We start from the raw sequence: 26,764 nt of genomic DNA, 5'->3' as shown, positions 1-26,764 counted from the left end.
CATGCAATTAAGCGAAAGATTGCTTCTTAAAAAAAAAAAAAAAAAAAAGCGACTGCAGCCGCTTCTGTAACCCCAGGGAACACAGAATTCACTGTAGGGGCAGGGAAAGCCTTTGTGAGGAAAGCTTGTTTAATCCACCTCCTCGGTTAGGGAGCTTGGTGAAGAACGGCTAAAACCACACAGAGGTAAGTCACTTTAGGTGATAAAGAGGTGGGACTCTCTGGGTTTCCCTCTCATCCTGCTATTTATTGAACAGGGACTCTGGGAGGCCCAGGGTGGGAAGCAAGCAGACATAGGGGAGAAATCTGGCCCCAAAAGATGGTGGTGGACCCAAGCCTGGGGAGAAAGGTGGTCAGGGACCCTGAGGGGTGGGTACAGGGCTGAGCAGCTAAAAGGACAGGAGTGAAAGCCTTTAATTTTACAGTTTCCAGTTTTAGGCATCAGAGAGGGCCCCACTGTCCCTCAGCTTGCAGTCAAAGTCCTGTTTGGTGCAGAAGCAACTGGTATTGGAGCTTGGGGCAGTGGTGGGGGGAACACTGAGCCTGCTCAGGGTGCCGGAACTCAGACCACAGCTGCTGCTAGTCACTTCTGGGAGCCCTCAGAAATGGTGAGGTGGATGTCCATTCCAGGTAGGGGTGGGTCCAGGCAGCACCCACGCTGGCCCTCTGAGCTGGGCACTGCTCTCTGACCCATGAACGGCGCAAACTGCTCCTGCAGGTGGGAGCCTGTGACCTGGCAGATTGTTTTCATTTGTTTACCATCTCTGGAGCTCAGCAATGAACACTTAAAAAGCCAGGAGGAACTGGTGGCTGCAGGGCATCCCTGGAGTCCCGCAAAGACATGTGCCATCTCCAGTGAATCCTGGTCCTTCTTGTTGTTCAGTTGCTCAGTCATGTCCAACTCTTTGCGACCCTGTGGTGATGGCACCCCACTCCAGTACTCTTGCCTGGAGAATCCCATGGATGGAGGAGCCTGGTGGGCTGCGGTCCATGGGGTCGCTGGGAGTCAGACACGACTGAGCGACTTCGGTTTCACCTTTCACTTTCATGCATTGGAGAAGGAAATGGCAACCCATTCTAGTGTTCTTGCCTGGAGAATCCCAGGGACGGGGGAGCCTGGTGGGCTGCCGTCTATGGGGTCGCACAGAGTTGGACATGACTGAAGTGACTTAGCAGGACTGTAGCCGGCCAGGCTCCTCTGTCCATGGGATTCTCCAGGCAAGAATACTGGAGTGGGTTGCTGTGCCCTCCTCCAGGGGATCTTCCCAACCCAGGGATTAAACCTGCATCTCCTGCATTGGCAGGCGGATTTTTTTTTTTTTTTTTTTTTTTACCACTGAGCCACCAGGGAAGCCTCCTGGTCCTTGGCCAACTTCAAACCCTTTCTACAGAGTCCCCTCTGTCAGGACAATGCTGGCCCATCTCCACTGCAAACCTCCATAACCACCCCTCCCTAGGCGGCTGCTCAGCAGCTCCGACAGCCTAGAAGCCCGTCTGTGGCTGAACGTCAGGAAAAAATGCCGCACAGATGGGAGCTGAGAAAAGCACAATTTATTGGTCATGCAGACTGACACACGTGGGGATGTGAGATGCGTACCCGTCGTCCTGAACTCACACACACTTCTGGATTTGGTTTCCTACATTAATTTCATTACGTCAAAAAGCAACAGACACACAAAAACGTCACCAGTCCATTCTCCTAGTAACCAAGGAAGCAGGGCCAAAAGCCATAGAGTTCAGAAAGAAAAGACTGCTTTGAGGGCTAGGAACCAAGAGGCCCGCCCTCCCAGCAGCCAAGTGGGAAAGCTGGTTTTCTGCAGCGACTAAGGAACAGCAAAGACTTTTCCGTCACCTCGATGAGATAAGGCTCAGGGCGTGGCTCATTCCATGGCCTAGCGGTGCCTGCCCACCTGGAGGAGGGCACGGGGGAGGGCATGGGGGACTTGGTACAAGCCTGGCATCTTCAGTCTGGGCGGAAGCTGAATCTCTTTACTGGAGAGCAGGAATTGATTTTCCTTCTACTTCTGACTGAAGAACTCAGGTGACCCAGAGAGACCCCTGTTCACACAGGCTCAGCTGGATCCCAGTGGCTTTAGCTGTAGCACTTTGCATCACTGAAGCTAGACAAGGCCAGGTTCACTGTACCCTAAATTAACCACACACTCAGAGCTTCCTAAAGGCCAAGCCCTTCCTCACTCCAGGAGGGCACTGGCCTTAATTTTTAATGCTTTGTCCAAACCACTCAGGACATACTGTTTTGAACTGGAAGGGGGTGGGGCGGTCTGGGAATGTGGTTTTAGTTGACTGAAGACTCAACTTGTAATGTTCATAAAGCACTTAGCACAGTACCTGGCAGGTGCTGAGTGCTCCACACATGTAGCCATTATTATTATTAATATTATTATTACTTGTATCTCCACCCAGGAATCAGCACTCTAGTTCCTTTCTTCAAAATGCTATCCGGAACAAGGCTCTTGGGTCCCAAGTACCAAGATCAAGCTGGGAGCCCAGGTGTGTGGGTTGTTGGGCGCCCATCCGGAGTGCTGCTTCTTCCAGCTTCAGCACTGACGGTCAGGTTTCATAGCCAGTGCCCCTTGCTGACCACACAGAAGCTAGGCCCTCTCCGGAAAAACACGAAGCCCTGTGCAGGAAGCTGGGTAGGAGGAGTGAACAGGGGTCCTGGGAGAGGGTCCTAGTGGCTTCGTGTTGCTCCTCTGGGCTCCTCTCTCACTGGCGGCTCACCAGGGGCTTCACTGCAGGACAAGAACAGAAGATTCAGCACTGCGTCATTGCCAGGCCACAACTAACTCAAGGTCCCCATGTCTTTGCGTGCCCCCAAGCTAGAGCAGGCTTCCCCTGACATAGTGTTGAAGAGGGTCAGCACACTGTTCTCAGAACTTACACGTAATCCATTACGTATGTATATATGTTATATGCATACACAGTAATATGTAATATATTTTAAATAATATGTGATAGATAATACATACTTTACATGTAAATTGTAACATACAACAATGATATATAACAAAATTTAGTCCTCCCTATAAACCTATGAGGCAGGTTCCACTGATTGCTCATCCATGGACTGATGCGCAAACTGAGGCCCAAGGCCCAGAGTCAGAGACTGGGGGAGGGGAGAGAGCTGGGATTCAAACCCAGGACAGTCTGGCTCCAGAATCTGCTCTTAACCATTATTTGTTCTGCTGAAAAAGAAATCTGTTCTGTAGGAAGGAAGGGGACATTGAGTATGAAGTCTCTAAAATGCTAGGAAATTTTAAAGAACTAACACTAATGATGATGATGAAATAGAAATGATCTGGGCTCTTTTATATTTATGAAGCCTTATTCTTCTGTGGTGTTGGAGAAGACTCTTGAGAGTCTCTTGGACTGCAAGGAGATCCAACCAGTCCATCCTAATGGAAATCAGTCCCGAATATTCATTGGAAGGACTGATGCTGAAGCTGAAACTCCAATACTTTGGCCACCTGATGCAAAGAACTGACTCACTGGAAAGACCTTGATGCTGGGAAAGATTGAAGGCAGGAGGAGAAGGGGATGACAGAGGGTGAGATGGTTGGATGGTATCACCAACTCGATGGACATGAATTTGAGCAAGCTCCAGGAATTGGTGATGCACAGGGAAGCCTGGCATGCTGCAGTCCAAGGGGTCACAAAGAGTCAGACAGGACTGAGCGACTGAACTGATTCTTCCCTGCCTGACATAGAGGACTCAGTTTACCCACAGCCCCTCCTTTAAGCCTTCAACTGTAGGAGCAGGGATTTTTGGATATAGGCTGGGTTCGAATCCTGTATTCACGTCCTTTCTCCTTTGCAGTTCCCAGGGCAGGGTTTCTTGGAACCCACTCCTGGGTAGGGTTGGTCTATCGCATACATGGCCGTGGATGAGGGCCCACATGCACCAGAGCACGGTTCCTAGCCTGGTGGGTTGTAGTAGATGCACGCACACACAGGCACCCTCCGACCACGCAGGCACCGCCTGCGCAGGTGCACCGAGCATACTCCCGACATGGCTGGGTAGCACTCACATGCACCCACATGCCCCTGTAGCGCACACCCGCGCATGCGCACCCGCCTGCCGCGCGCCCGGAGCGCACCTGCATGGCGGTCCGGCTGAGCGGCGCGTCCTCCGGCCGGTGCTTGGCGTGGTGAGGCAGCTCGGCGTTGTCGCGGTAGTCGCGGCCCTTGGAGTGCTGCAGGTGCAGGACAGCCGGGCTCTTGACCGGGAGGGGCGGCCGCTGCCCCTGGGCGGGCAGGGGCTGCTGGCTGAGTTCCGACCTGGAAGGCTTGATGGGCCTCTTGACCGGCACCGGGACCGGCACGGGGACCGGGACCTGCGAGCCGGCCGGGGCCTTGGGCTTCCCTTGGCTCTTGTCCCCGCCCGGCGGGCGGCCCTCGGAGGTGGAGCAGGTGAAGGAGCGGACCCGGGGTGTGGGGCTGAGGAAGGGGGCGGGCGGGGGCACCGGCTTGCCGGTCCCCTTGCTGCCCTCTGCTTCCTGGGCTTTGGAGAGCAGGATGCTGGGTGACACGATGCCCGGGTCCGGGCAGGGCGGGGGCTCCTTCCTCAGCATCTTTGGGGACTCCTGCTCTTTCCTGGGAGCCGGCTTCGGGAATGTGCTCACAGACCCGTACAGGGGGTTCTCAAACATCTCGGGCTTAGTCAGCTGCAGCTCCTCGGGAGGCGAAGGTTCTGCCACACTCTTCACCACATCGCTGGGCCTGGAGCGTGAGAAAGAAGACGCACAGGGAAGAAACACAGATGGGGAATGACTGCTGAATGCCTGCGGAGTTTCCTTTGGGGGTGATAAAGACCTTTCGAACTAGATTGAGGTGGTGGTTGCCTTAACACAGTGAAGGCACTCAATGCCACCTAGTTGTTCACTGGAAAAATGTTGCTGCTGCTGCTGCTAAGTCACTTCAGTCGTGTCCGACTCTGTGCGACCCCATAGACAGCAGCCCACCAGGCTCCCCCATCCCTGGGATTCTCCAGGCAAGAACGCTGGAGTGGGTTGCCATTTCCTTCTCCAACGCATGAAAGTGAAAAGTGAAAGTGAAGTCGCTCAGTTGTGTCCGACTCTTAGTGACCCCATGGACTGCAGCCTGCCAGGCTCCTCTGTCCATGGGATTTTCCAGGCAAGAGTACTAGAGTGGGGTGCCATTGCCTTCTCCTGGAAAGATGTTAGGCTTCATTTTATATTATGTGAATTCCACTGTGATTAAAGAGACAAGAGAAGGAACTCTTACTCTTACTCTTACGTTGATGGTCTCACAGGTAACCTCCACTCTTTCCTTGGACATTTTCTACCGTAGAAACTGTCCACACAAGAGCATCACTAAGCAAGGGGGACTAGCGAATTCTGCTCTGAGCCACAGAGGAACAGAAGTCTGTGCTACTGGAGGGTCCCAAGTTCAGAAGCTCGGTTTAACAGAAGCATGGAAGGCCCCCAAGTGTGAGACGCTGCCCCTGGCGCAGGCGGTGGATGGGAACCAGACGAAATCGGTGCTCAGGGGACCCACAGTCCCTATTAACACGGTGTTCTTTCCTCTGCATAAAGCCCTCTCCCCGGAGAGCTCCTGGTGAGCGTGGCTTCCTTTGTGCCCTCATTCAGAGCGAGAAGGAAACAATGGTGTTCGTGCTGAAAATTAGAAGCCACCTAGAGATGCGCCAGGAAACAAGCCAGTAGCAAGAAAAGAGGCCTGTCTGATTTATGGACCGAGAAGGAGGTCCACGCTGTCCCTAGGGTAGGTGAGAGCTTCCTTTGTTTGTGTTGCCTGATTTACTTCTGCTCTTGCTGGAGGTGGTTTCCTGCTGAGCGAACTAGGAGAACCAGGAATGGGGACACATTTTGCTTTCTGGCCAGTGGCGTGATCTCCCAGGGGCATATTCTGTGTTCTTCAAAAATGAGGAAGCTGTTGAGAACAAAATGTGGGTCCCCTTGGAAAATGCACTGAATCGGTCAGGCCGTGACACCTCATACTGATGGAGTGTGTGCTGCAATGCTGCTCAGAAGTTTCTGAACAGCCACAGCTAATGGACTCTTTAGGGAGGAGGAGTGGGCAGAGGACAGAGGCGAGATGCCATCCTCTCACTGGGGCCAATGAGACAAGATGTGGGGTTTCGGGACACGGAGAATTGGGCTGTCGCTCATTACTTTTTGGAAAGACCTGGAAGCAGTTGCCTAAGCAGAAGACCACTCCTCCCCTCTGGGCCATCCTCGGCACCTGCTCTGGACCCCCAAAGACCTCTGCTCTGAGTTAGCCTGGGGAGGAAGGGGCAGAAGGGGAAAGTAGCACTGGGTGAAACTTCACCTGAAGTTTCGGATGAAAAGGCCAGAAGGAGAAAAGAAAGGTCCATGGCCTGTCACCTGAAGCTTGCTCTAGTGATGAGATAGGAAGGATCCTGCTTGCAGAGAGTTAGGGGCAGGGCCAGGAAGCCGACCCTGGATGCAAGCATTTTGCTGATTGCAAAGATGGGCAGGCAAGGCAAGCTTCCCTCAAGGAGGGGGCTTCTGTCACTGTCAGAGAGGGAGAGGCCTGGTGGGGGCAGGGAGACTGGGCAAGACCGCTTTTAAAAAGTCTTATTTCCTTGATGGGAAGTCACAAGGAAGCAGCTCCCATAGTAGCCACGGCTGTGGAATCAGCCAGCCCATCCCCAGGGTACAGAGTGGGTTCCTGGGGCCAAATGACTTCACTCCTCAGATCCGGAGTCTGTTCTTTTCTAAAGGAGCAAAGCACCAAGCAAGGTCTGAGAAGAGCCCTCTTTCTCTCTTTTTTTCTGTTTAAACTTTTTATTTTGTATTGGGATATAGCTGATTAACAATGCTGTGAAAGTTTCAGGTGGACAGCAAGAGGACTTAGCTATACATACACACATATCCATTCTCCCTGAAACCCCTTTCCCAACCAGGCTGCCACATAACATTGAGCAGAGTTCCCTGTGCTATACTGTAGGTCCTTGTTGGTTATCTGTTTTGAATGTAGCAGTGTGTTCATGTCCATCCCAAATTCTCTAACTGTCCCTTTCCTCTGGCAACCATAAGTTCATTTTCTAAGTCTGTGACTCTCAAGGAAAGCCCCCTTTCTAACCACATGACTTCAGTCCAGGGTGACCAGTTGTCCCGGTTTGCCCAGGACTTAAGGTGTTTCTTGGGATGTGGGATTCCTGGTGCAAAAGAAGGGGACAGTGCTGGGCAAACTGGGATATCTGGTCACTCTGCTTGGTTGTGCAGTGTCAGGACTGGGACACCTCCTTTCCCGTAACCTTCTCTCAGGCCGAGTGAGGGCTCAGGAGCAGCAGAGGACTGCAGGCAGGCATGGGAGCCCCCAGCTTCTTGCCTCCAGCCACCTCCTTGCTGAGAAGTAAGCTGAGCACCCACCCAACCCTGTATCTACGATGTCCCCTTTCTGAAGCTGTCACCTGTAAAACAGGAGGGAACTGCTGGCCACTGTGTGCCCAGATGTGTGCTTGAACTTGTGCTGTGTTTAGGTTAGCACAAAGAGACACTTGCTTTGGGAGCTTAACACCATTTCACTTGAACAATCCCCCTGTTCACTGTGGTTATTTCTAACTCTGTTTCCTGGGGTTGCCATAGAGAGGACCTTTGCCAAAGAGGTGCCTCAGGACCCGCCATACCATGGCTTTTGTTCTCATTTTTCCCAGAGAGGAACCTAGGCTGCTTCTCCTTCTGGGTTTCTTATGGAAAGACCAGAGTCCATGATGTTATCAACAAAGTCTGAAAACTAGAGGTATAGAGACAAGGCTGAGCCTGCCCTGTCCGGTCCCATCCTCCTTCCTTCTGTCCCTTCCATCCTTCCATTCATCTGCCCAGTTTCTTTTTTTAAGAGAACAAAACTTAAGAGAGTTATAAACTGCCCTTCAAGCCAGAGGAAACTCCAGCCAGGCCCGGTGAGAGTGTTGGGAGTGGCAGGAGATGAGGGGAAACATGTTCTATAGCACGCTCTTCCCGGACTCTGAATTCACGACAGAAAATGCCAAGAGGAACGTGGGACCTTAAGAGAGGGGAAGACAGACCCAGAGTGGTCCCCCCGAAGACATCATAAACGGTACCGGCAGCCCCCAAAGGAAGCCTATGCTGACGATACTTTGCGCATCTTCAGTCATTGTTAATTAAGGTCTGCCCTTTTAATTTCTGACACCCTGTGGTTACGGGAAACCTGGAGGGCTCTGGAGCCTGGCAAACATGTGGGTTTGTTTGGTTAAGGCAGCGGCTGTGTGGGCTCCTCCCAGGCTCCCAGCCTCCGGGCACGTGCTGCCTGGACCAATTCTAGATGCAGGCTAGCCTTCTCTAACCACTGGGTTTTTCCCGAAGTTTCACGGCCAAACCCCCTCCTCCCTCTGTGGGCTGACTGCTGTCCTCCTCTTGGGAATTCCCAGTCCCAGCTGCTGCTTGTTTGAATTGGTCTCAACAGGACAGAAGGGACAGTTGCACCTGAGACCAGGAAACACCGTGGTTGAGAGGAGACTGAGGAACTGGGAGCTGGGGAGGGACTCCTACATGGAGATTCCCATCTCTGTTCTGCAGGGCCCTCCCGGGAGTGGGAGGTTGACAGGCATTTACTGCTTATAGAACCGTATTTTTCAATGAAGGTTGTTTGTACAGGACTGTGTTTCTCTTTGGCAGTATGTTTAAATTTTTTTCTCCATGTTTAAAAAAAAAACTTTCCAGGGACTTCCCTGGTAGTCCAGTGGCCAAGACTCCACACTCCCAGTATAGGGAGCCGAGGTTCGAGCCCAGGTCAGGGAACTAGATCCCACTAAGTTTGCATGCCACAAGCAAAGATCCAGTGTGCCGCAACTGAGACCTGGCATATTTAATATTTAAACATTTAATATTTAACATTTAAATATTTAAATAAATGAATATTAAAAAAACGCCAATAGGGCAGCAACTGGAGATTCCACCTGCATTTCTCAAGAAACTCCTGTGTTCTAGGCCCTGAGGGTGAGTCAGTGACCAAAGTGGGACATGCAGCCCCACCCTTCTAGTCGAGGCCCAGGCTTCCTGGCTGTGAAAAGCCAGGGAAGGGTGAGGTCATGGTGAGAGGACACTCACCTTGACTCCTGTGTCCTGAGGCCGGGGCCCCGGGTTGCTGTTGACGATGTAAACTTCTTGGGTGATACGGGTGGTTGGGAGGGTGGCGTCGGGGGGCCCTCTCCCCTTCCAGGCCCCAGGGCGGAGTCCTTGAGTGGCGGGTCGTAGCTCCAGGCGGTGGGCTGCTGGTCGGGGGACAGGGTCTGCTTCAAGTGCCCAAAGTTCCCCACCCCCATGTAGCTGGGGTTGATGATTTCTGTGATGCTGGAGCTACTGCATGGAGGGACCCTGCTGGGGGAAGGGGGGACACAGTTACACCTCACAGCTCCTCTGGGGCAGCACCGGTCTGAGGACAGTGTCTTTTGATGTCCCTCGGGGCTCCTCAGGGTCTCCCCAACCCCGGTGACTTTCCCCCTTAGAACAAGCTGGGGCTTTTAGCTCTGGAGCCACATCTGCTAATGTCCTTGGTCCTCAGGAAATACGACACCCGTCCCGTGCGATCATCTCTGTAGCTGCTTCCTCCTGGAGTGGGCGTCTTTCTAGTAGGCTATGCCTTCCCAAGGCAGGGACTGCACTCTACGTGCCTTGGTTTCTCTAGAACCTGACACATGGAGGTACTCAGTGTTGGCTGAACTGAACTTAGCAATGCAGAAGAATCTCCCTGGCCTTGTCGCATTCACACCAACCTCCCCTGAGCGTGGGGTTTGCGGTCAGAAGCCTCGGAGCTGGAAGCAGGACAGGCCTCTTGTGGCTGGCACTTTCTTTCCCCGTGAGTCCTTGCTTTCTCTCTCTTCCACTTCCCCACTCCCTGTCCTGGGTCTGTAAAGCCAGGCTAGTTTGCAGTGAAGTCCTGGCTCTTACCCACTCTCCAGGCCCCCAATCTACCTGTTGGCAGGTTCCCACTGCTTCATGGGGTCATGGCTGGTAAGGCTTTTCAGGGACTTGGGTCCACTGGATTCATCCCGCTCCGTCTTCACAAAGTCTGCAAGAAAGGGGCCGGGAAGGACCTTGTGAGGGGGCAGCCCCCAGGGTTTGGGCCAGGATGGCTCAGAGGTGTCCACTGGCATGCTGAAGCTGGAGAGTGAATACTGGCTGCCTGAGGGCAGATTCTGAGACCTCGTGTGTGTTTGGTGGCCGATCAGTTATGCCTGCACAGCTCCAGGGCTGGGAGAGCCGGCATGTATGACCCAGAGTTGTCATTTCCTGCAACATCTCCAGCTCGGTGGTGTCAGTGAGGGACAAGCAGGCAGCTATTTTTTGGCAAATCTGAATAAAAGAAATACAACAAGGCAGTGCTGCAAGAGCACTCAGTGCCCAGAGCCAGCCTGTTCACAAGCTTAATGGGGAACTGGGACCCCATCTTCATAACTGACTCTGGTTGTGGCTGCAGGGGTACCAGGTCCCCCTCAGGTCCAGATCCTGCAAGAGAAAGCAGCTCCCAAAGGCAGAGCCAGGAGGCACACGCACGGGAGGCGGCACCCTCGATGCCCAGAGCCTTCCACGATAGGGGCTGCCAGACTGTTCATATGCACGAGTCCTGCTATCTCGTGAGCGGCAGGACCCCATCACGTTTACAAACTTACGGATGCTTAGCAGGGGCTGAACCTGCACTTTCACCCTGGACCAGCCACTTGGCTCAGCTTGTGACCTTCAGCCAAACACTTAACCTCTCTGTGCCTTCGTTTCCCTATCTATCAACCAAGGACAAGACCTTGCTCTCGGAGCTATTGTGACAGAGAAATGAGGTGGCATTTAATAGATAATCGTTTCATGCATCAAGTATAAAATGAAAGCCTGACTCATTTTAGACACTGTTATTTGAGCACTTTTGAGGAAGAATTAAAGCGAAGAGGAAAAGGGAAAGATCTATTGTGTGAGAAGGAAGACAGACTTGATTAACATATTTTGAGCAGCTCTGTGCCTCTCAAATCATTTATTATTTCAAGCAGGGAGGTTTTAATGGGATGGATACTATTGAGAAGGACACGTATTAATTTCCAGGTTTCAAAAAATGTATGCAGGGTTCACAGAAAATTGCAAATTCGCATCTTCCTCGTGTTCTCTTTATGGTACTAGGTCTCTTGACCACATTTCAGTAGTCTCACAGTGAAGCTGTGGCAGTTCTCATCTCAGAGATGCGACGTCTGAACTTGCCTAATGCAGCAGCCCCCAGCCTTTTTGGCACTGGGGACCAGTTTCGTGGAAGATAGTTTTTCTACAGACTGGAGTGGGGGGCGGGTGGTGGTTTCGAGATGAATCAGGTACACACTTACTGTGCAGGAGCCTGGTGGGCTGCTGTCTATGGGGTCGCACAGAGTCGGACACAACTGAAGCGACTTAGCAGCAGCAGCCGCAGATGGCCAGCCAAAGTAAGCAAGTGGCAAATTAGGGGGAGAGTAAGATTGAGTTCAAGTTCAAAGAAGTGCTAGGGGACTCTGCCTGGCAAGAGAAGGCCACGGAGGGTGGCTGGGACTAGGATCAGGAAGGGCCAAAGAAATGTGCTCAAGATGAGAGTGGGGCTTCCAGGTGCATACGGTGCGTGAAGGTGATACCAAAGGTGTAGAAGCCCAGGGTGGGTACCAGGAGGGCAAGCTGTAGACACATACGAGGGCGTATGTGTATATATGAGTGCACACCACGTGGCCACAAGGAAGAACAGGAACCACGTGGGAAATTCTAATCTCAACTGCAGCCGTGGTTTCAACCTCCCTGGCCCCTCAGCCAGGAAACAGACTGTGAGTAATCGGCAGGTCTGTGCGCAACGCACATCTCCCGGTGGAGATGTTGAGTTATAAGGCCCGAAAGGCTCACGGGAGAGCAGAGGACCTGGGAAACCCACACGCTTCACCTCTTTAGAGATGTGAGTTGACTGGGGTCGGGGAAGGGTGATCTGAGGCTGTGGACAGTTGCGGTTCTGTAGGGAAATTCTTGAACCTACGGAGGGTTGGGCCAGATTGTCTCTGAGGCCCCCTCCAAGGCTGGATTTTCGTCTTGAGGCCTCAGCAGACAGAATATTCCATGCCTGTTCCCCGCCCAGCGGCGCCGAGGAGAGAGCAGAGGAGGGGGTGTGTCCACTTACCGTAGAGCTTCTCCCTCATCTTGCCCTGGGAAGTCTGCAGCTTAATGTCCCCCTGGAAGTGACCGGTCATCTCTCCGTGGTGGGTGAGAGGTGTGTAGATGGGGAGCTGAGTTTCCGTGGCTTCTAACCGTAGAGCGATGCAGCCCTCGCCTGAGGAGGTTGGGGGGACAGTAGTCAGGTCAAGACCCCCTCATTTCACCGGAGAAACACCATGCATTTGTCCTGGAGGTTTAGTCCCCCTCCCAGAGCTGCAGTGGCCAAGGCAGGGATTATGGGACTAACCTTTCAGAACAACTGCTCAGCAATTTGGGGAAAACAGCTCAAACCTTCAGTGAACTCCATGCAGATTAGTGGATGCAAGAAATTAAATCATAGAAAATCCAGCAGAAAACCAGAATTAAATACTAATTTGATTGCTGGAGAGAAGGATAACCTCCCAAGGTTTGAAGCAGTGTGAGAAATGACAAAACAAGGCTGACAGATAAGAGAATATAAGAGTTTAAAACTTCTGCATAGAAGAATTTTTAAAAAATGGGAAGAGGACTGACTGAGGCCATTCGCTACAGCCAGCTTCAGAGAGGATATTTTATCTGAAAGCCTCAAAAATCAAATCTCCAGCAGAGTAATGGGCAGAGTACCCCACAGTCATTTTCTACAAAAAGAGAAATGTAGCTGGTTAATTTCATTACTCTAAATGGAAACCAGTTCAGTCTTCTCAGTCATCAAAAATGCAAATTAAGGCAGCACTTAAGGGACTCTCTCACAGACACGAAACTAGCAAAAGAAGGAAGCAAAGAACAGTGCCAGTAAGGATCTGGGAAGACCGTACACTTGGACATGAGAAGGTCAACAAGGCAAGAAGGAGCCTACACAGCCTTCAGTTTGATGACAAGGGCCAAGAATCAGAAACACATGTACACATCGCTTTAGCCAGGAAACATGGGAGCTTGTCCTAAAGAGATGATCCAAAAGGATAACTGTAGCCAAAGGAGATTGAAAAACGTCCACAAAGAAGAAAAGGCAACCCTCGTCCACTCTTGGTGGGAATGTAAATAGGTGCAGCCGCTGTAGAAAACAGTATGGCATTTCCTTACAAAAAACAAACAAACTAAAAATAGAAGCAATCTCATTCCTGCTCATATATCTGGAGAAAAGGAGAAAACTCTAATTCAAAAAGATACATTCACCTCTGTGTTCATAGTAGCACTATTTACAGTAGCCATGACATAGAAGCAACCTAAATGTCCACTAACAGGTGAATGTGGTGTACATACACAATGGAATATTAGCTGTAAGAAAAATAATGCCATTTGAGGCAGCAGGGATGGGCCTAGAGCTTCTCACACTGAGTGAAGTAAGTCAGAGACAAATATCATACGATATCACTTATATATGGAATCTAAAGTGTTGTTCAGCATATTTACAGAACAGAAACAGACTTGCAGACATAGAAAACAAACTCCTGCTTACCCAAGTGGAAAGGAAACATGGGGGGGATAAACTAGAAGTTTGGGATTAGCAGGTAAGACCACTACATATAAAGTAAATATCAGAGTCCTACTGTATAACGCAGGGAGATATATTCAATCTCCTATAATAAATCATAATGGAAAACAACATGACACGATATATATCTGCATCAACTTGCTGTACACCAGAAACTAACACATTGTAAACCAACTGTAGTTCAATAAAAAATAAAAACGTCCACAAAAATCTCCATTTGAGCATTATTGATAACACTAACAAAAATAATTGGCTGAGCCTCAACAGTGGTAGTAAGGAATAGTTTTAACAATAAGGATATAAAAAGATTGAAAGATGACCAAAAATGAAGATATAGTAAGTTCATGGAATATTATGAAACCATTAGAAGCAACCATCATGAAGGCTGGGTTGGAGGATCATGGAAAATGTGTCTTATCTAATACTAGGTGAGGAAAGCAGACGATAACAGGTGTCTCTGTGGTAATTATTCATGTAGAAATCTATGTGCCTATGGATGAACGCTGGAGTGTGAAAGCAAATAAATACGAGACTGCTGAATGATTTTTTTTCCTAGTTATTAGTATGATGGGTCTTCCAGGAGGTTAAGAATCCACCTGCCAATGCAGGAGACATAAGAGACATGGGTTCGAACCCTGGGTGGGGATAATCCCCTGGAGGGGGAAATGGGAACCCACTCCAGTATTCTTGCCTGGAGAATCCCATGAACAGAGGAGCCTGATGGGCTACAGTTCATGGGGTCGCAAAGAGTCGGACGTGACTGAGCATCTGAGCACATCGGTATGATGTGCTATTTGTCAGCATGAACACCAAGAGAAAGAAACAAACAAGGACCTCAGTGTTTGGAAGGAAGACGGAGCCTCAGACCCACATGCCCGTTTCCTGCCAGCAAACCTCCTGACGCTCCTGCACCATGTGGATCCTTCTTCTTTGCTCCATCAGACTCCTTGGGCTCTACCCACCCCTGCCCTGGCTCAGGGACCTCTTTTCCAGTGCTGTGGTGGGAGGGAGTGGAGGGCAAGATTCTGGAGCTGCGCTATCTGGGTTCAAGTCCAAGGTCACGCAGCAGTGGCTGGGTGACCTTGGACATGTCACTTCATTTCCTCACCTCTGCAATGGGGGTGGTGATGGCACCTAGATCCCAGGGCTCTGGGTAGAGCCCGCAGAGCAGGCAACAGACACACGTGGGCACCCTTCCTGTCTGCAGCCTCTTTCTGCTTCCCGGCTTTCCCCGATCAGCATTGACCACCTGCAGATTCCTTCCATTGGAAGCGGACGCCCGCCCTGGACCCCACTGCACATGCTGGTGGGCCTCATGCCCTCTGCTTCCTCACCCCACTCACTCCCTCACTGCACACGGTTCTCCCAAGTCCAGAGATGATCCCCGGGGCTCTTGGTCTGCAGGACGCAAGTCTTTACTTGGCCGGATCTCTCGGCCACATTTGCTGTCAAAACCACCCGCTCCTCTCGAGCAGCTCTGATGGCGTCCGTGACCCCAGTCTTCCATTTTCCTCCCACTTCTCTGGCTGAGTCTGCTTCGCCTGCTCCTCCCCACAGCTGACCCAGTTCAGGAAATGGAAACACCTGCTCAGCTACCGAAACCACGAGTGCAGGGCCATCCTCCATCCTCTTCCCCAGATTCCCGTGGTCAAACAGTGGCCCTTCTCAGTACCTCTCAATTTTAAACTCTCTTTTTTTTGCCGCCACCACTTTCATTCTGGCTCCCCCATCCACCACGTGTTGTTGTTGTCGTTCAGTCACTCAGTCATGTCCGACTCTTTGCGACCCGTGGATTGCAGCTCACTAGGCTTCCCTGTCCTTCGCCATCTCCCAGATCTTACTCAAACCCATGTCCATTGAGTCAGTGATGCCATCCAACCATCTCATCCTCTGTCACCCCCTTCTCCTCCTGCCCTCAATCTTTCCCAGCATCAGGGTCTTATCCATTGAGTTGGCTCTTCACATCAGGTGGCCAAAGTATTGGAGTTTCAGATTCAGCATCAGTCCTTCCAATGAATATTCAGGGTTGATTTCCTTTAGGATTGACATCCATGTTGATCACTGCAAACTCTAAGTTGCAAAGCTGACCATGTTATCATCTTGCTTGACTCTTTAGTGGCTTCCTGCTGTCCCCAGGATGTGGTATTTACCCCTAACCTGGCTTGTGTGGAGTTGCCAATCTGGCTCCTTGCCTCCAGCCTCTCTCTAACTACCTGCCCCCTCATTCCATGCTCTAGCTGCACTATACATACGAAGTTCAAGGGCAAAGCTAACACCATGCTGGAGCCAGGGGCAGGCTGAAGATCTTAACAGAAGATGATGTCTCTCTAGGAGGACAGTTGTTGGGGCCACAGGCCTTCTCAAACCAGTCTGGGCTGGGCATTGAGCAGTGCCAGGTGGACCTGGGCTCAGATGAGGGCTCAGCCAGTTACCACCCATGTGGCTCACTTTACCTCTCTGAGCCTCAGGTTGCTCATCGACTAATGGAGAGGATAGTGTCTGCTTCACATGGTTGTGTCAAGATTAGTCATAATATTTCAAGCGCTTGGCATGGAATCCAACACGGGAGAGGCTCCATAGATGAGAGGGGCTATGCGTCCCTCTTGGGAGTTCGATGGGTCATCAGGATGACTTCCTGGTAACGGTCCCTCTGGCAGGACCAGGATGGGCAGCAGGCGGGTTTTTTTGTGAAGGAGATAGCTCCCCTCCCTGACATAGGTGGCCTCGATCACAGGTATGGTACCTATAGCACCTCTCCTGGGACCCTTACCGTAGGATTCGTCACTGTCGGAGGACTTGATGCTGATCAGGATATGCTGGTCCAGCAGGTACTCGGGGTCAGAGATGATGGGCTTTAGCTGCAGAGAGAACAGCATGGGTTAGCTCGGACAGGTAGGGGACAGGCTTGGGGGAGCCAGCCCAGAGAGAGAGGAATGTATGGGGAGAGGGACACAGATGTTCTTTTTAAATTCAAATATCTGCTTTTCCTATCCAAGAGAGCAGGGAGGAACCCGTATGTCCACCCTGCCCAGCATGGTGGAGTTAACTTCCTTTCTGACTCCCCACCCCCGTCACACTGCACCCGGGGCCCTGTGGAGACAGCCTGATCCCAAACATGCCTTCACCCGCACCACCTCCTTTCCCTTCCCCCACCCGCACAACCCACAATCAAGGGGTGGGGGGAGGGACGGGGCCAGGCTGATATTTAGACGTCTGAATGCACCCCACTCCCAAAAAGAGCTCAGCCCTCCCCTTGGCCCCCCGTCCTGGGATGGAGGCTGTATTGAAGGAGGCACTGCAGGATCTGCCTTCCATCTGGGAAGGAGGAATCTGTGTCCACCTGCAGGACAGCCTCCCGGATGGGCCTGCAAGGTCCTGTGAGTTGTTGGAGGGTGACTCAGCAAGTGGCAGGCACAGACCCCAAGTTCCAGCCTGACCCTGAGTCCCTGCTGGTGTGGGTGGGGGCATGCGGCAGGGCCGGGGGCACAGGGCAGGGCCGGTCCACAGGCACAAGGAGGGGCTTTGCAAGGCCGCCTGCTCCTGCAGGCTACCACTTGTGACTTCCTCCCAGCTGAGGGCTGTTCCTCGTGTGGACCCCAACACAGAAGCCCTAATAAAACCCTCGCAGGCTGCCCCCTTCCCTCCCCTCCACAGACACCGAGAGACCCCCTAGTGTGGGCCTCTGGGTCCATGCCGACTGACAGGATGGACTCTATTCAGAAAGCTCCAGAACAGGTGACTGGACATGGCAGTGGGAGCTCTGGGCCATTCTTGAGGCTCCAGTGCTGTCCCCAGAACTTGGTTCACCGATGTGCAGAGACCACTGGCTCCAAGTCAGCCATGGGGCTGGGGTGCTGCTGAGGCAGGAAGAGGAGCCCCCCTGCCACCACCATTACCAGGCAGCAGGGGGACAGGAGGTGGAATCTGAACGCAGAAGGTCTGCGAGGGACATGGCACCTCGTGGGGGGCAGGGAGCCTCGTCAGGTGCCTCGGCGGGGTTGCAGATGGTGAGGAGATGGGGGGTGATGGGGGGGCCTCTGAGATGCTGGGGGAGCAGAAGAGACCGAGAGCGAGGAGAGGGCCAGGAGCCAGGCCGAGGAGCTGACATCAGGGACCCCACCGGATGCAGGAAGTGGGGCCAGGAGCAGACGGGTGCTCCAGAAAGACCCCTCGGCCAGGAGGGAGGGATGGAGTGCCCCGAGAGGCAGCAGTGGGGCGGGGAGGGCCAGGAGTGGGCCGCTGCGGGGACGTGGGGATTGGGATGCTGGCATCGTTCCCGACTTCACGGAAGTAAGAAACGCGCTGTCCAGGTGCTTCCCAGGGACAGCGGGAGAGGGTCAGGTGGGGCAGTGGGGGGTTGAGCTGGGACATTGCCTTGGAGCCCAGGGCCACCGGGACTTTGGTCCTGAAAACAGCGCCAGATGGGGACTTCTGTCAGCCCCGCCCCAGCCTCTTGCACTCAGTGAGCATGCGTGCTCGGTGGTGTCTGACTCTGCGACCCCGTGGACTGTAGCCTGCCAGGCTCCTCTGTCCATGGGATTCTCCAGGCAAGAATACTGGAGTGGGTTGCCATTTCCTCCTGCAGGGGATCTTCTGGACTCAGGGATCAAACACTCCTGTGTCCCCTGCATTGGCAGGTGGATTCTTTACCACTAGGGCCACCTGGGAAGTCCCAGCCTTTTGGAGGACCCCAATCTGAAGTCTACCCAGACTAGAAGACTTCGGGACTCAGACATAGGTCTTTTCATGTGTGGTTCACAGGTCGGTTCCGATCAACAGTTAAGGCCAGTGCGGGGAGCCCGGGCCCCTGAGACCTGCTTGCCCACACTACCCTGAGGCCGTCCTTTAAAACTCACTTAGGGCATCACATTCCAGGGAGTCTTCCAGCGGGGCCTGAGACCCCTGCCCTGTGTGAAAAACCTGCCCGGCCCTGGACACTTCCTCTACGTCCCTTCCCTTGTTAATTGATAAAGAAGCAGGGTCCTATTCCACGTGTCTCCAGAGTGAACACCAAACATGTCCATCATCAACGTAACATCACAAAAGCAGTGCTGGGTCCCAGTTTTCTGTAATAAAGACAAACGTGTTCCTATAAGGTTGCCTGCAATTCTACCCTCTGCTTGCTGGGGGCCAAGGACAGGTCAGGTTCTCTGTGCATCCAGAGCCAACACACCTCCGTCTACTCCTTCGTGTGATCTTCCGAGCCAGGGCTGAACAGAAGGACACCGCAGGGGAACTGGGGCCTTGGCTTGTGGGTCCTGGGTCTGTCATTGCAGCCGTGTGACCATGAACAAGCCTCTCTGGGACCTGCCTCCTTTCCTCTCTCTGTAAAATCACGTGGTCAGACGACACAGCCTCTAGACCCCTTCCATGATCTATCAGGGGAACTGAAATCCATCTAGGAATACTGGGCCCATATCGTGGTGAGAGTTGGGCCATAAAGGAGGCTGAGCACCGCAGAATTGATGCTTTTGAACTGTGGTGTTGGAGAAGACTCTTGAGAGTCCCTTGCACTGCAAGGAGACCCAACCAGTCCATCCTAAAGGAAATCAGTCCTGAATATTCACTGGAAGGACTGATGCTGAAGCTGAAGCTCCAATACTTTGGCTACCTGATACGAGGAGCTGACTCATTAGAAAAGACTCTGATGCTGGGAAAGATTGAAGGCAGGAGGAGAAGGGGATGACGGAGGACAAGATGGTTGGATGGCATCACCAACTGAATGGACATGGGTTTGAGCAAACTCCGGGAGATAGTGAAGGACAGGGAGGCCTGGCGTGCTGCAGTTCATGGGGTTGCAAAGAGTCAGACACGACTGAGCAACTGAACAACAAGAGGTGCAGGCCCACGTTTAACCACTGCTGGGAGGAGCGTCATAAACCACCGTGAAAGAGAGGCAGCTGCTTCTGCCTGGCCGGAGCTCTGCCACTGGCCAGCACCTCTGGCCAGTGAACACAAAATCGTCTCTGTTCTTGAGTTACCTTTGGGAGGGTCTCGCCAAACTTCACCACCAACTCCCCTTCACTTCCTTCTTCATTTTCTCCTTCCTGACTCTTGACAAAACCTGTCGGGGGGACAAGAAGGCAGGTTTTCAGAAGAACAGCACAAGAACCAGACAGAGAAGACTCCTGGGGTCGCTCCAGCAGGACAAGGGAGGACACCCACCCTTCTCTTTTATCTGTTGGGGCCACAGCATCGTTGAGGAGCCGAGCTTGCTGGAGATTCTGTTTTGGTTCGGGGGATGGTCATTTGCCAACACGGTCTAATTATTTTTAGGGCACTCAGAGATTCCCCTCCCTCTCGGCTCCTCTTTGCCACAAACCAGGCAATGGAGGAATCATCACATCATAGGCGAGGAGGAGATTAGGAAACAGGACGGCTCTGGCTCATCCCACGCCACTCAAGATAACAGCCTTTTGAAATGCTAATTTAAGCTTCCTAACATTCTGTTTCCATAGAAATGTATGCAAATGTCTCGATAGTTTATTAAAAACACCCGCACAAAAATCCTCGTCATTTTTGGAAGTGCTATGCCCTTGCTTGGTGAACTGGGACCCGGGGAGACTTCAGGGAGAAGGCGGATCTGTCACCAGGAGGGGAGCCTAGGCGGAGTCTGCGGAGGAAGGGAGGTGGGACGGCACTGCAGCAGGTGGCCCATGTCTTGTTCCCAGTTTCTGGAAGCATCTGTCACCCCGTGACACAGGGCCTGCTATTGTGGGGCTGACTCCCCACTTCCCACTCCGGGCCACCTCCACGAGGAGAGCTAGAAACCGCACAGACCGCCTCACCGTGGTGCGGCTTTAGACAGTATGCCTCTAGAAACGCCCCCTAGAAAGACTGTCTCCTAAACCCAGCTGTGTGCGAACCGCTCCTGGCTGACGGGAGGCTGTCCATCTCTAGCTCGCTTTCAGATGCTCAGACGAGCTGAGAAAGATTGTCTGTGATGCAAGAAAGAGGAGAGACCCTGGGGAAGAACAGGTGATGACCAGCAGCCGCTCCATCCTGGCGCTGGCCTCCACGAGCTCTGGACCTTTGCCCAGGACTCTCTGGTCACTCCAGAGCCCTGGCTTGGGGGACCCAGGAGTGGGCCAAACTCCGCCCAGAGGGGCAGGCAGAGGATCCAGTTGCCCCGCTGCCCACCTGGTGTGTCTGTGCCCCAGGGACCGCCCCGACCCTGGAGCAGCAGCATCGCAGGTCACTGGGGGCCCTGCAGTAACCGGGTCTCCTCTTATACTGTCCACCTGCAGCCCCACTCTGACCCTGTCCCCACCAAGGCCCATCAGGAAGGCCTTCCCAGAGACAGAAGAGAAGCACCACCAAGGACCAGGCATTGGTGAAGGGTTGCCTGCACCCCCCCAAAAGGCAGTTAGTTGAGCGAGCACGTACTCTCCAAGCAGCTGGAGTGGAACTCCAAGTAGAATTTGGTCTGGGACTTGGTCTTCAGTGTGGCATAGCACCCGAGAAACTCGATCTGCCCTTGGCTGTCGGTGGTCCCGGGGCCTGGAATGGGGGAGAGCAGAGGTTCAGTTCCACAGTGTGTCCAGAGACGGAGCGCTTCGATCTAGCCCCCCTCCTCCCCTGCAACACCGAGCTCCCTCCTTGCGTCCAAGGTCTAAGCGGAGGGAGGGTGTCCCCTGAAATCCCACCACCCACGCCGGTAACAGCCTCTCTGATGAGTCCAAGCTGGTGCAGGGCAGAGGGAAGAGTTCTACGCTCAGCTTTGCCACCAAAGCTGCGTGGGCCCCGGGTGACACCCTTAACGCCGTGGCCTCCCCAGGGGTTCTGGCAAAGAGGGCTGGTGGATGCCCAAACCTATCTTGTTCCTAAGTTCACATGGGGAGGCAGGCCTGCTCTTCCTTCCAGGCACGGCTCCTCCTGTTCCTTCCTCGGAGCTCCCTACGCTCACTGGCACCCAGGTAACCTGCAGGTGCGGTCTTCCTTTAGATGATGCTTCTGCGAGCGTCCTGAGGCTGACTGTGAACAGTGTCGCGCCCTTCTGTACAAACTCTGAGCCGCCTGAGAGCAAGGACACCCCCCCATCCCTCTATCCTTCCCCTCCTTCCTGCTTTCCTTTCCTTCTCCCCTTGATTGAAGACCAAGTGGCAAATATAATTGTGTATACTTAAAGTGAACAACAGGCTGAGCTGATACACGCAAACACTGTGAAATGATTTCCAAAATCAAGATAATAACATCCATCATCTCACATCATTAATTGTTTCTGGGTTTTGGTAAGAACACTTAGGACCTACTCTCAGCAGATTTTAAGTATACAATGCTGTATTATTATCTATAGTCATCATGTGGAATATTAGAGCCCTGGAACTTCATCTTAGAACTGGAAACCTATAACCTTTGACTTACCTCTCCTCCCCTCTCAATCAACTTCACTAGCTCCTGGCAACCACCACTGTACTCTATATGAAACTGGTATTTTTTAATAAAGACCGCACATATAATTGATACCATATGTATATCTTCAACTCGTTTCTCTGTCTTATTTCACTTAGCCTTCCTCTTTTTTTTTTTTTTAAACACCCAGCACCAAGGCCATGCTCCGCTTAGGTAGACGTTAATCCCGGCCATCGGCGTTTGTGAACATCTACTGTGTGCTGAGTTGCAGTGGACAGAGGGCAAGGCTGACTCTGGGGATGGGAAGAGGGTCCTCACTGGGCGTGTGATGTATGGGCTGCTTTATCAATGCTGCAGGAACTCAGAGAACAGAGAGGGGGTGGGAGCCAGCAAGAGGTGGAAGATTCTGGAAAGGCACAGAGGCCAGAGCTAAGAAGGAGACAGGATGGTGGGTCAAGCCTTGTGTGGAGAGTGGAGGTCACATTGCTGGGGCCATGGATGTCAGGTCAACAGCCCACGGGCAAGAGTGTCTCAGGAAGACAGGGTTCCAGCCCCATTGACATGAAGGACGAGGAGCAAACCAGGCTTTTCCAACCTGTGTTAAGCCTTGCACTTGGCCCTCCTAAATGAGCCCTCACTGTCTGCTGACTGTGGAAGTGGGGAGTGGGCAGAGCAGAAATTCCTGCTCTCTGGTCACCCAGGCCCAGGGCTGGACATGCTGCAGACAACACCCAGGCCTCTGCTTGGATGAGGCTGGCCCGGCAACCATGGCTAAGCTGGATTATTTGCAAAATTACCTGCAGATTATAGAGTATTATTTACTCCAGTATTTCCTCAAACGCTATCATCTGCATCCTATCTTCACAATTTTTACTGCCTACCACACACCTGTCCTAATATTGACTTAACATTTCCTTTAAATAGACTCACTTTAAAGCCTTAAATAAATGTATTTACATATAAGAGTGCATCACAAGACTAAATGGAAAACCAGTGTTGCTTGCCTTACATAGAAGCGTCACATTTAAAGCATATTAAAATAAATGCATTACTAATAAGTGTTTATCCATGTCCCACCGAGAATCGTCTTTGATGACACCTATGCCGCACCTTGGGAATCACTTATTTTTCCCAATTTTAAAGACTGTATTAAAACTGAAGCTTTAAGAAGCTGGCACGCTTGCCAAAGAGAGAAAGAACACACTCTGGACTGAAATCATGGTGCGGTATGGACATGAAGGGACTCGACTTGCGGACTGTGGGCTTACCCGGAAGGATGAACATTTATCTAATGCAGACAATTGATTGCTACAACCAGAAGACGAGCGCTCAGGCCTCCTGTCTGCACGGAGAAGAGACGGACAGACAGCACCCCCCCCACCACCACTTACCATTCTTGGAGACAAACTGGGAGGTGACTCCTGCCTCAAATGTGGCAAAAACAGGGCTGTGGTCACTGGTCATGATGTCACTGGTGCTACCTGCAGGGGAGGGAAGGAATTTCTGAGCAGGGGAAGAGGGATCCTTCTGGTCGAGCCAAGGATGGCCAACGCATAGCAGAAATCAACTGATGCGTATGGAAGCCACCACAAGTTTGATGGTTTCGTATGGCTGCTCCATTACCTTCCACAACCATGCTTGAAAGTCTCCATGAAAGCCTGTGACCCTCTCCTCCGTGGCTAAATATACCCGTAATAGTTTTTTTTTCCCCTAAAGACTTGTGAGTTTTAAAATATATAGATTGTTGTGTGTGTGAACTGTGGGGTTTTTTCTGGTCTAAGCACTTTGCTGCCTTGATGAGGAGCTCATGGCACAGAGTGGGATGGGGATCTCATCACTGTCCCCCAACGCACAATGCCTCTGGAGAGCATGGAGGTGATGGAAGTGTAGAAACGGAGTACAGAGGATTCTTTTAAGGAGTCTGGCACTCAGATGAGAAGGGAAGGCAGCGGAGCATGTTTAGAGGGGACAACAGAAAGAGCAGAGGGTCTAGAAGTCTAGAGTTCCAAGTGCGTGTGATAGAGTTACATGGAGACGTTTGGCTGAATACTCAGGGCTGGAGATTTTATCTTCTGCTCTGGAGTCAGGATGTTAGGTGATAGCAGAAGCCACAAGGATGTCTGCGCTTCAGAGGGAAGACATAAAGGCTGAGAAGAGATGAGGATGACAGGCCAGGGATGGGCAAGGCCAGCGTTACCGGGCCAAAGGACACGCAGCACAGGAGAGAACGAGCCAAGATACACCCTTCTCAGTAAAGCACTTACAAATCAGCAGAAAAAGAAAAAGAGATTAATGTACCAGCCCTCCAACGACCAAAGGGAATGGGCAGAAAATTCAAGAGAAATATAATAGATTGTCCAATAAACAAGGAGAAAAAAGCTCACTGGCAAACAACCATCAGAAAGACAACTTTTGAGAACTTCCCTGGAGGTACGGTGGATAGGCATCTACCTGCCAATGCAGGGTACACAGGTTTGACCCCTGGTCCGGCCACATGCCTCAGGCAAGTAAAGACCAAGAGCCACAACTACCGGGCCCCCGTGCCACAACTCCTGAGGCCCATGCACCTAGACCCAGCGCGCCACGGCAAGAGAAGCCACTGGAATGAGACGCCCAAGGACGGCAACAAAGACTAGCTTCTACTCACAGCAACCAGAGAAAGCCCGTGCATGGCAACCAAGACCCAGGACAGCCAAATATAAATTAAAAAAATAAATACATAGAGAAATCATTTTTCTTTCCCAAAAAGACAACTTGAAACAACAAGGAGATGGATGGAGAAAGAGAAGCAAGGAGAAGCAAGACGGTGGGGAGACTGGGACTAGGGGAGAAGGAGGGCATGCCACAAAGGGCTCAAGTGAGAAGCTTAGCTAGGCCAGGAGGAGGGCACCCCGTTATACTGAGACAGAATGGAAGAGGGAGGCGGAACCCCATCTAAACACGCTTGGCCATTGGCAGGAAGACGTCAGTGAGGGTCCCATGTTGTGTGAAGCAGGAGATGAGGGAAGGGGGGCAGTCAGGCCAAGTGTGGGGCCACAGATTTGTAGTGGAAACAGAAGAGCAGTTAAAGGGTGGACAAGCAGGTTTTTTAATTGTTCTCTAAAATATTTTAGATAAGGGGGACTTCTCTGGTGATTCAGTGCCTGAGACTCTGAGCTCCCAATGCTGGGGGCCCAGGTTAGATCCCAGGTCAGGGAACTAGATCCCACAGGCTGAAACTAAAAGTCCGGCTCACAGCAACCACATCAGAGAGCCTGTGTGTTGCAACTAAGACCCAGCACAAATAATAAATACTAAAACATAGTTTAGATGTGTGTTGAGCATGACAGCATTAGCACTGGAGCAGCTGCGTGAAACCTGGGAGGTGCCTCGCTGTGACTGTGTGCCCTGGGGGTCCCGCCGGCCGCGGTCATTCTGGGCTTGGCCACGCGACTTCCTTGGGCCAAGAGGACATTAGTGAATGTGAAGCAAGCAGAGACCGGGCAAGCGCTTCCACAGCTGGGACTGGCTGCCAGGAATCCCCAGACCCAGGCAGCAGCAGCCTGAACCAGCCTGCAGGCTGGGAGTGGACGTTCAGATAGATGTTACGCAGCCAGAGATAACTGATACATACTATTGATATTACCATGGGGAGACCCAAGCTCAAAGTTCACCCCCACTTCCTGAGTCGGGACATTCACCCCCTTTGTTTTCCCAATTTCCTGCCCACTTACTACTCACGAAACCCTCTTCAGCATGCCATGAAATATCGCCAGCAAAACGCCTGACTTCTTCACCTTCACCTTCATGTGCAAACCTGGCCCTTCCTGGAAGACCGTGCAGCTCCTAGGTGAGGCCTGGCTTTCCTCCCGTTCCTGATGCGGCCCAGACCCTGGGCGGGACGGGGGAGGCAGCTGTGTCCTCCCAGCTCATCTATGCCAATTCTAGACCAGTCTCCCTCCTTCTTTCTAAAGACCCCCATGATAGGCTTGCTTTGAATGCCAAGTTTAGGTAGATGGATGGACTGCAGCCCTTTAACTTAGGAAATTGCGACCTCTTAACTTGCTACTCACCGTAGGACTGACATACCACGTGTACCAGGGGGTAAGACTTCCAGAGGACTCGGTCACACCAAGAGGGCAAATTGTACTTCATCTGCAAGTCAAAGTCAAGGCTGTGTGAAATGCTAGCTAATCGATAGCTAGTTAGCTAGCTAGCTAGATACAGATATAGATAGATGATAGATTTAATGATAGCAGAGCCTGGAGGTAAAAAAATTGACAAGACCATTATACTATAAGATATAAAAATTCAGGCCAATCTCTTTCATGAACATAAATACAAAATACTTACAGTATTAGCAAATCAAATCTAGCAATACATTTTAAAAGATAATATACCATTACCAAATTGGATTTATTCCAGAATTGCAAAGGTATTTTAATATGAAAAATCATTCACTGTAATTCACTACATTAACAGAGTAAAGGAAGAAAATCATATTGCATCCATAAATAAAGAAAAAGAATCTGACAAAATTTCATATCCATTCAAGATTAAGTATATATATTAAAGAATAGAAGGGAATTGCTTCAACCTGATATAGTATTTGCAAAACAAAGCAAAACCTAAACTACCCCTTACAATATTTAAGGCTTTTACTCTGAGATTAAGAATGAATCATGAATGTCTGCTATTCCTATTTTTAGTGCGCATTACCAGGCCAAAAGCAAAGGTTCAGAAGAAAGAGCAGAGAGCAACACCTCTAGAATCAT

At 51.7% G+C, this 26,764-nt stretch overlaps 1 protein-coding gene across 2 annotated transcripts in view; it reads right to left on the bottom strand.

The window, feature by feature from the left end:
- Positions 1-1,528: 1,528 nt before the first annotated feature.
- INPP5D (inositol polyphosphate-5-phosphatase D) overlaps positions 1,529-26,764 on the bottom strand; it is a 136,528-nt gene continuing 111,292 nt past the window's right edge. The window contains exons 18-27 of one of the 2 annotated variants that reach the window (XM_044945292.1): positions 26,063-26,144; positions 23,402-23,491; positions 21,045-21,158; positions 19,640-19,722; positions 16,429-16,516; positions 12,153-12,302; positions 9,959-10,055; positions 9,095-9,364; positions 4,118-4,739; positions 1,529-2,752 (exon numbers count right to left, since the gene is read on the bottom strand). In XM_044945292.1, coding sequence (XP_044801227.1) covers positions 2,750-2,752; positions 4,118-4,739; positions 9,095-9,364; positions 9,959-10,055; positions 12,153-12,302; positions 16,429-16,516; positions 19,640-19,722; positions 21,045-21,158; positions 23,402-23,491; positions 26,063-26,144 — 1,599 coding nt within the window. In that variant the 3' untranslated portion in view covers positions 1,529-2,749. The remainder of the gene's footprint in view (positions 2,753-4,117; positions 4,740-9,094; positions 9,365-9,958; positions 10,056-12,152; positions 12,303-16,428; positions 16,517-19,639; positions 19,723-21,044; positions 21,159-23,401; positions 23,492-26,062; positions 26,145-26,764) is intronic. The other variant, XM_006041763.3, reaches the window with a different exon arrangement.

The sequence above is a fragment of the Bubalus bubalis genome, chromosome 6, assembly GCF_019923935.1.
Source record: "Bubalus bubalis isolate 160015118507 breed Murrah chromosome 6, NDDB_SH_1, whole genome shotgun sequence".
Classification (NCBI taxonomy): Eukaryota; Metazoa; Chordata; class Mammalia; order Artiodactyla; family Bovidae; genus Bubalus; species Bubalus bubalis.
The sequence above is the reverse complement of the archived record's forward strand: the minus strand, read 5'-3'. Positions and strand labels throughout refer to the sequence as shown.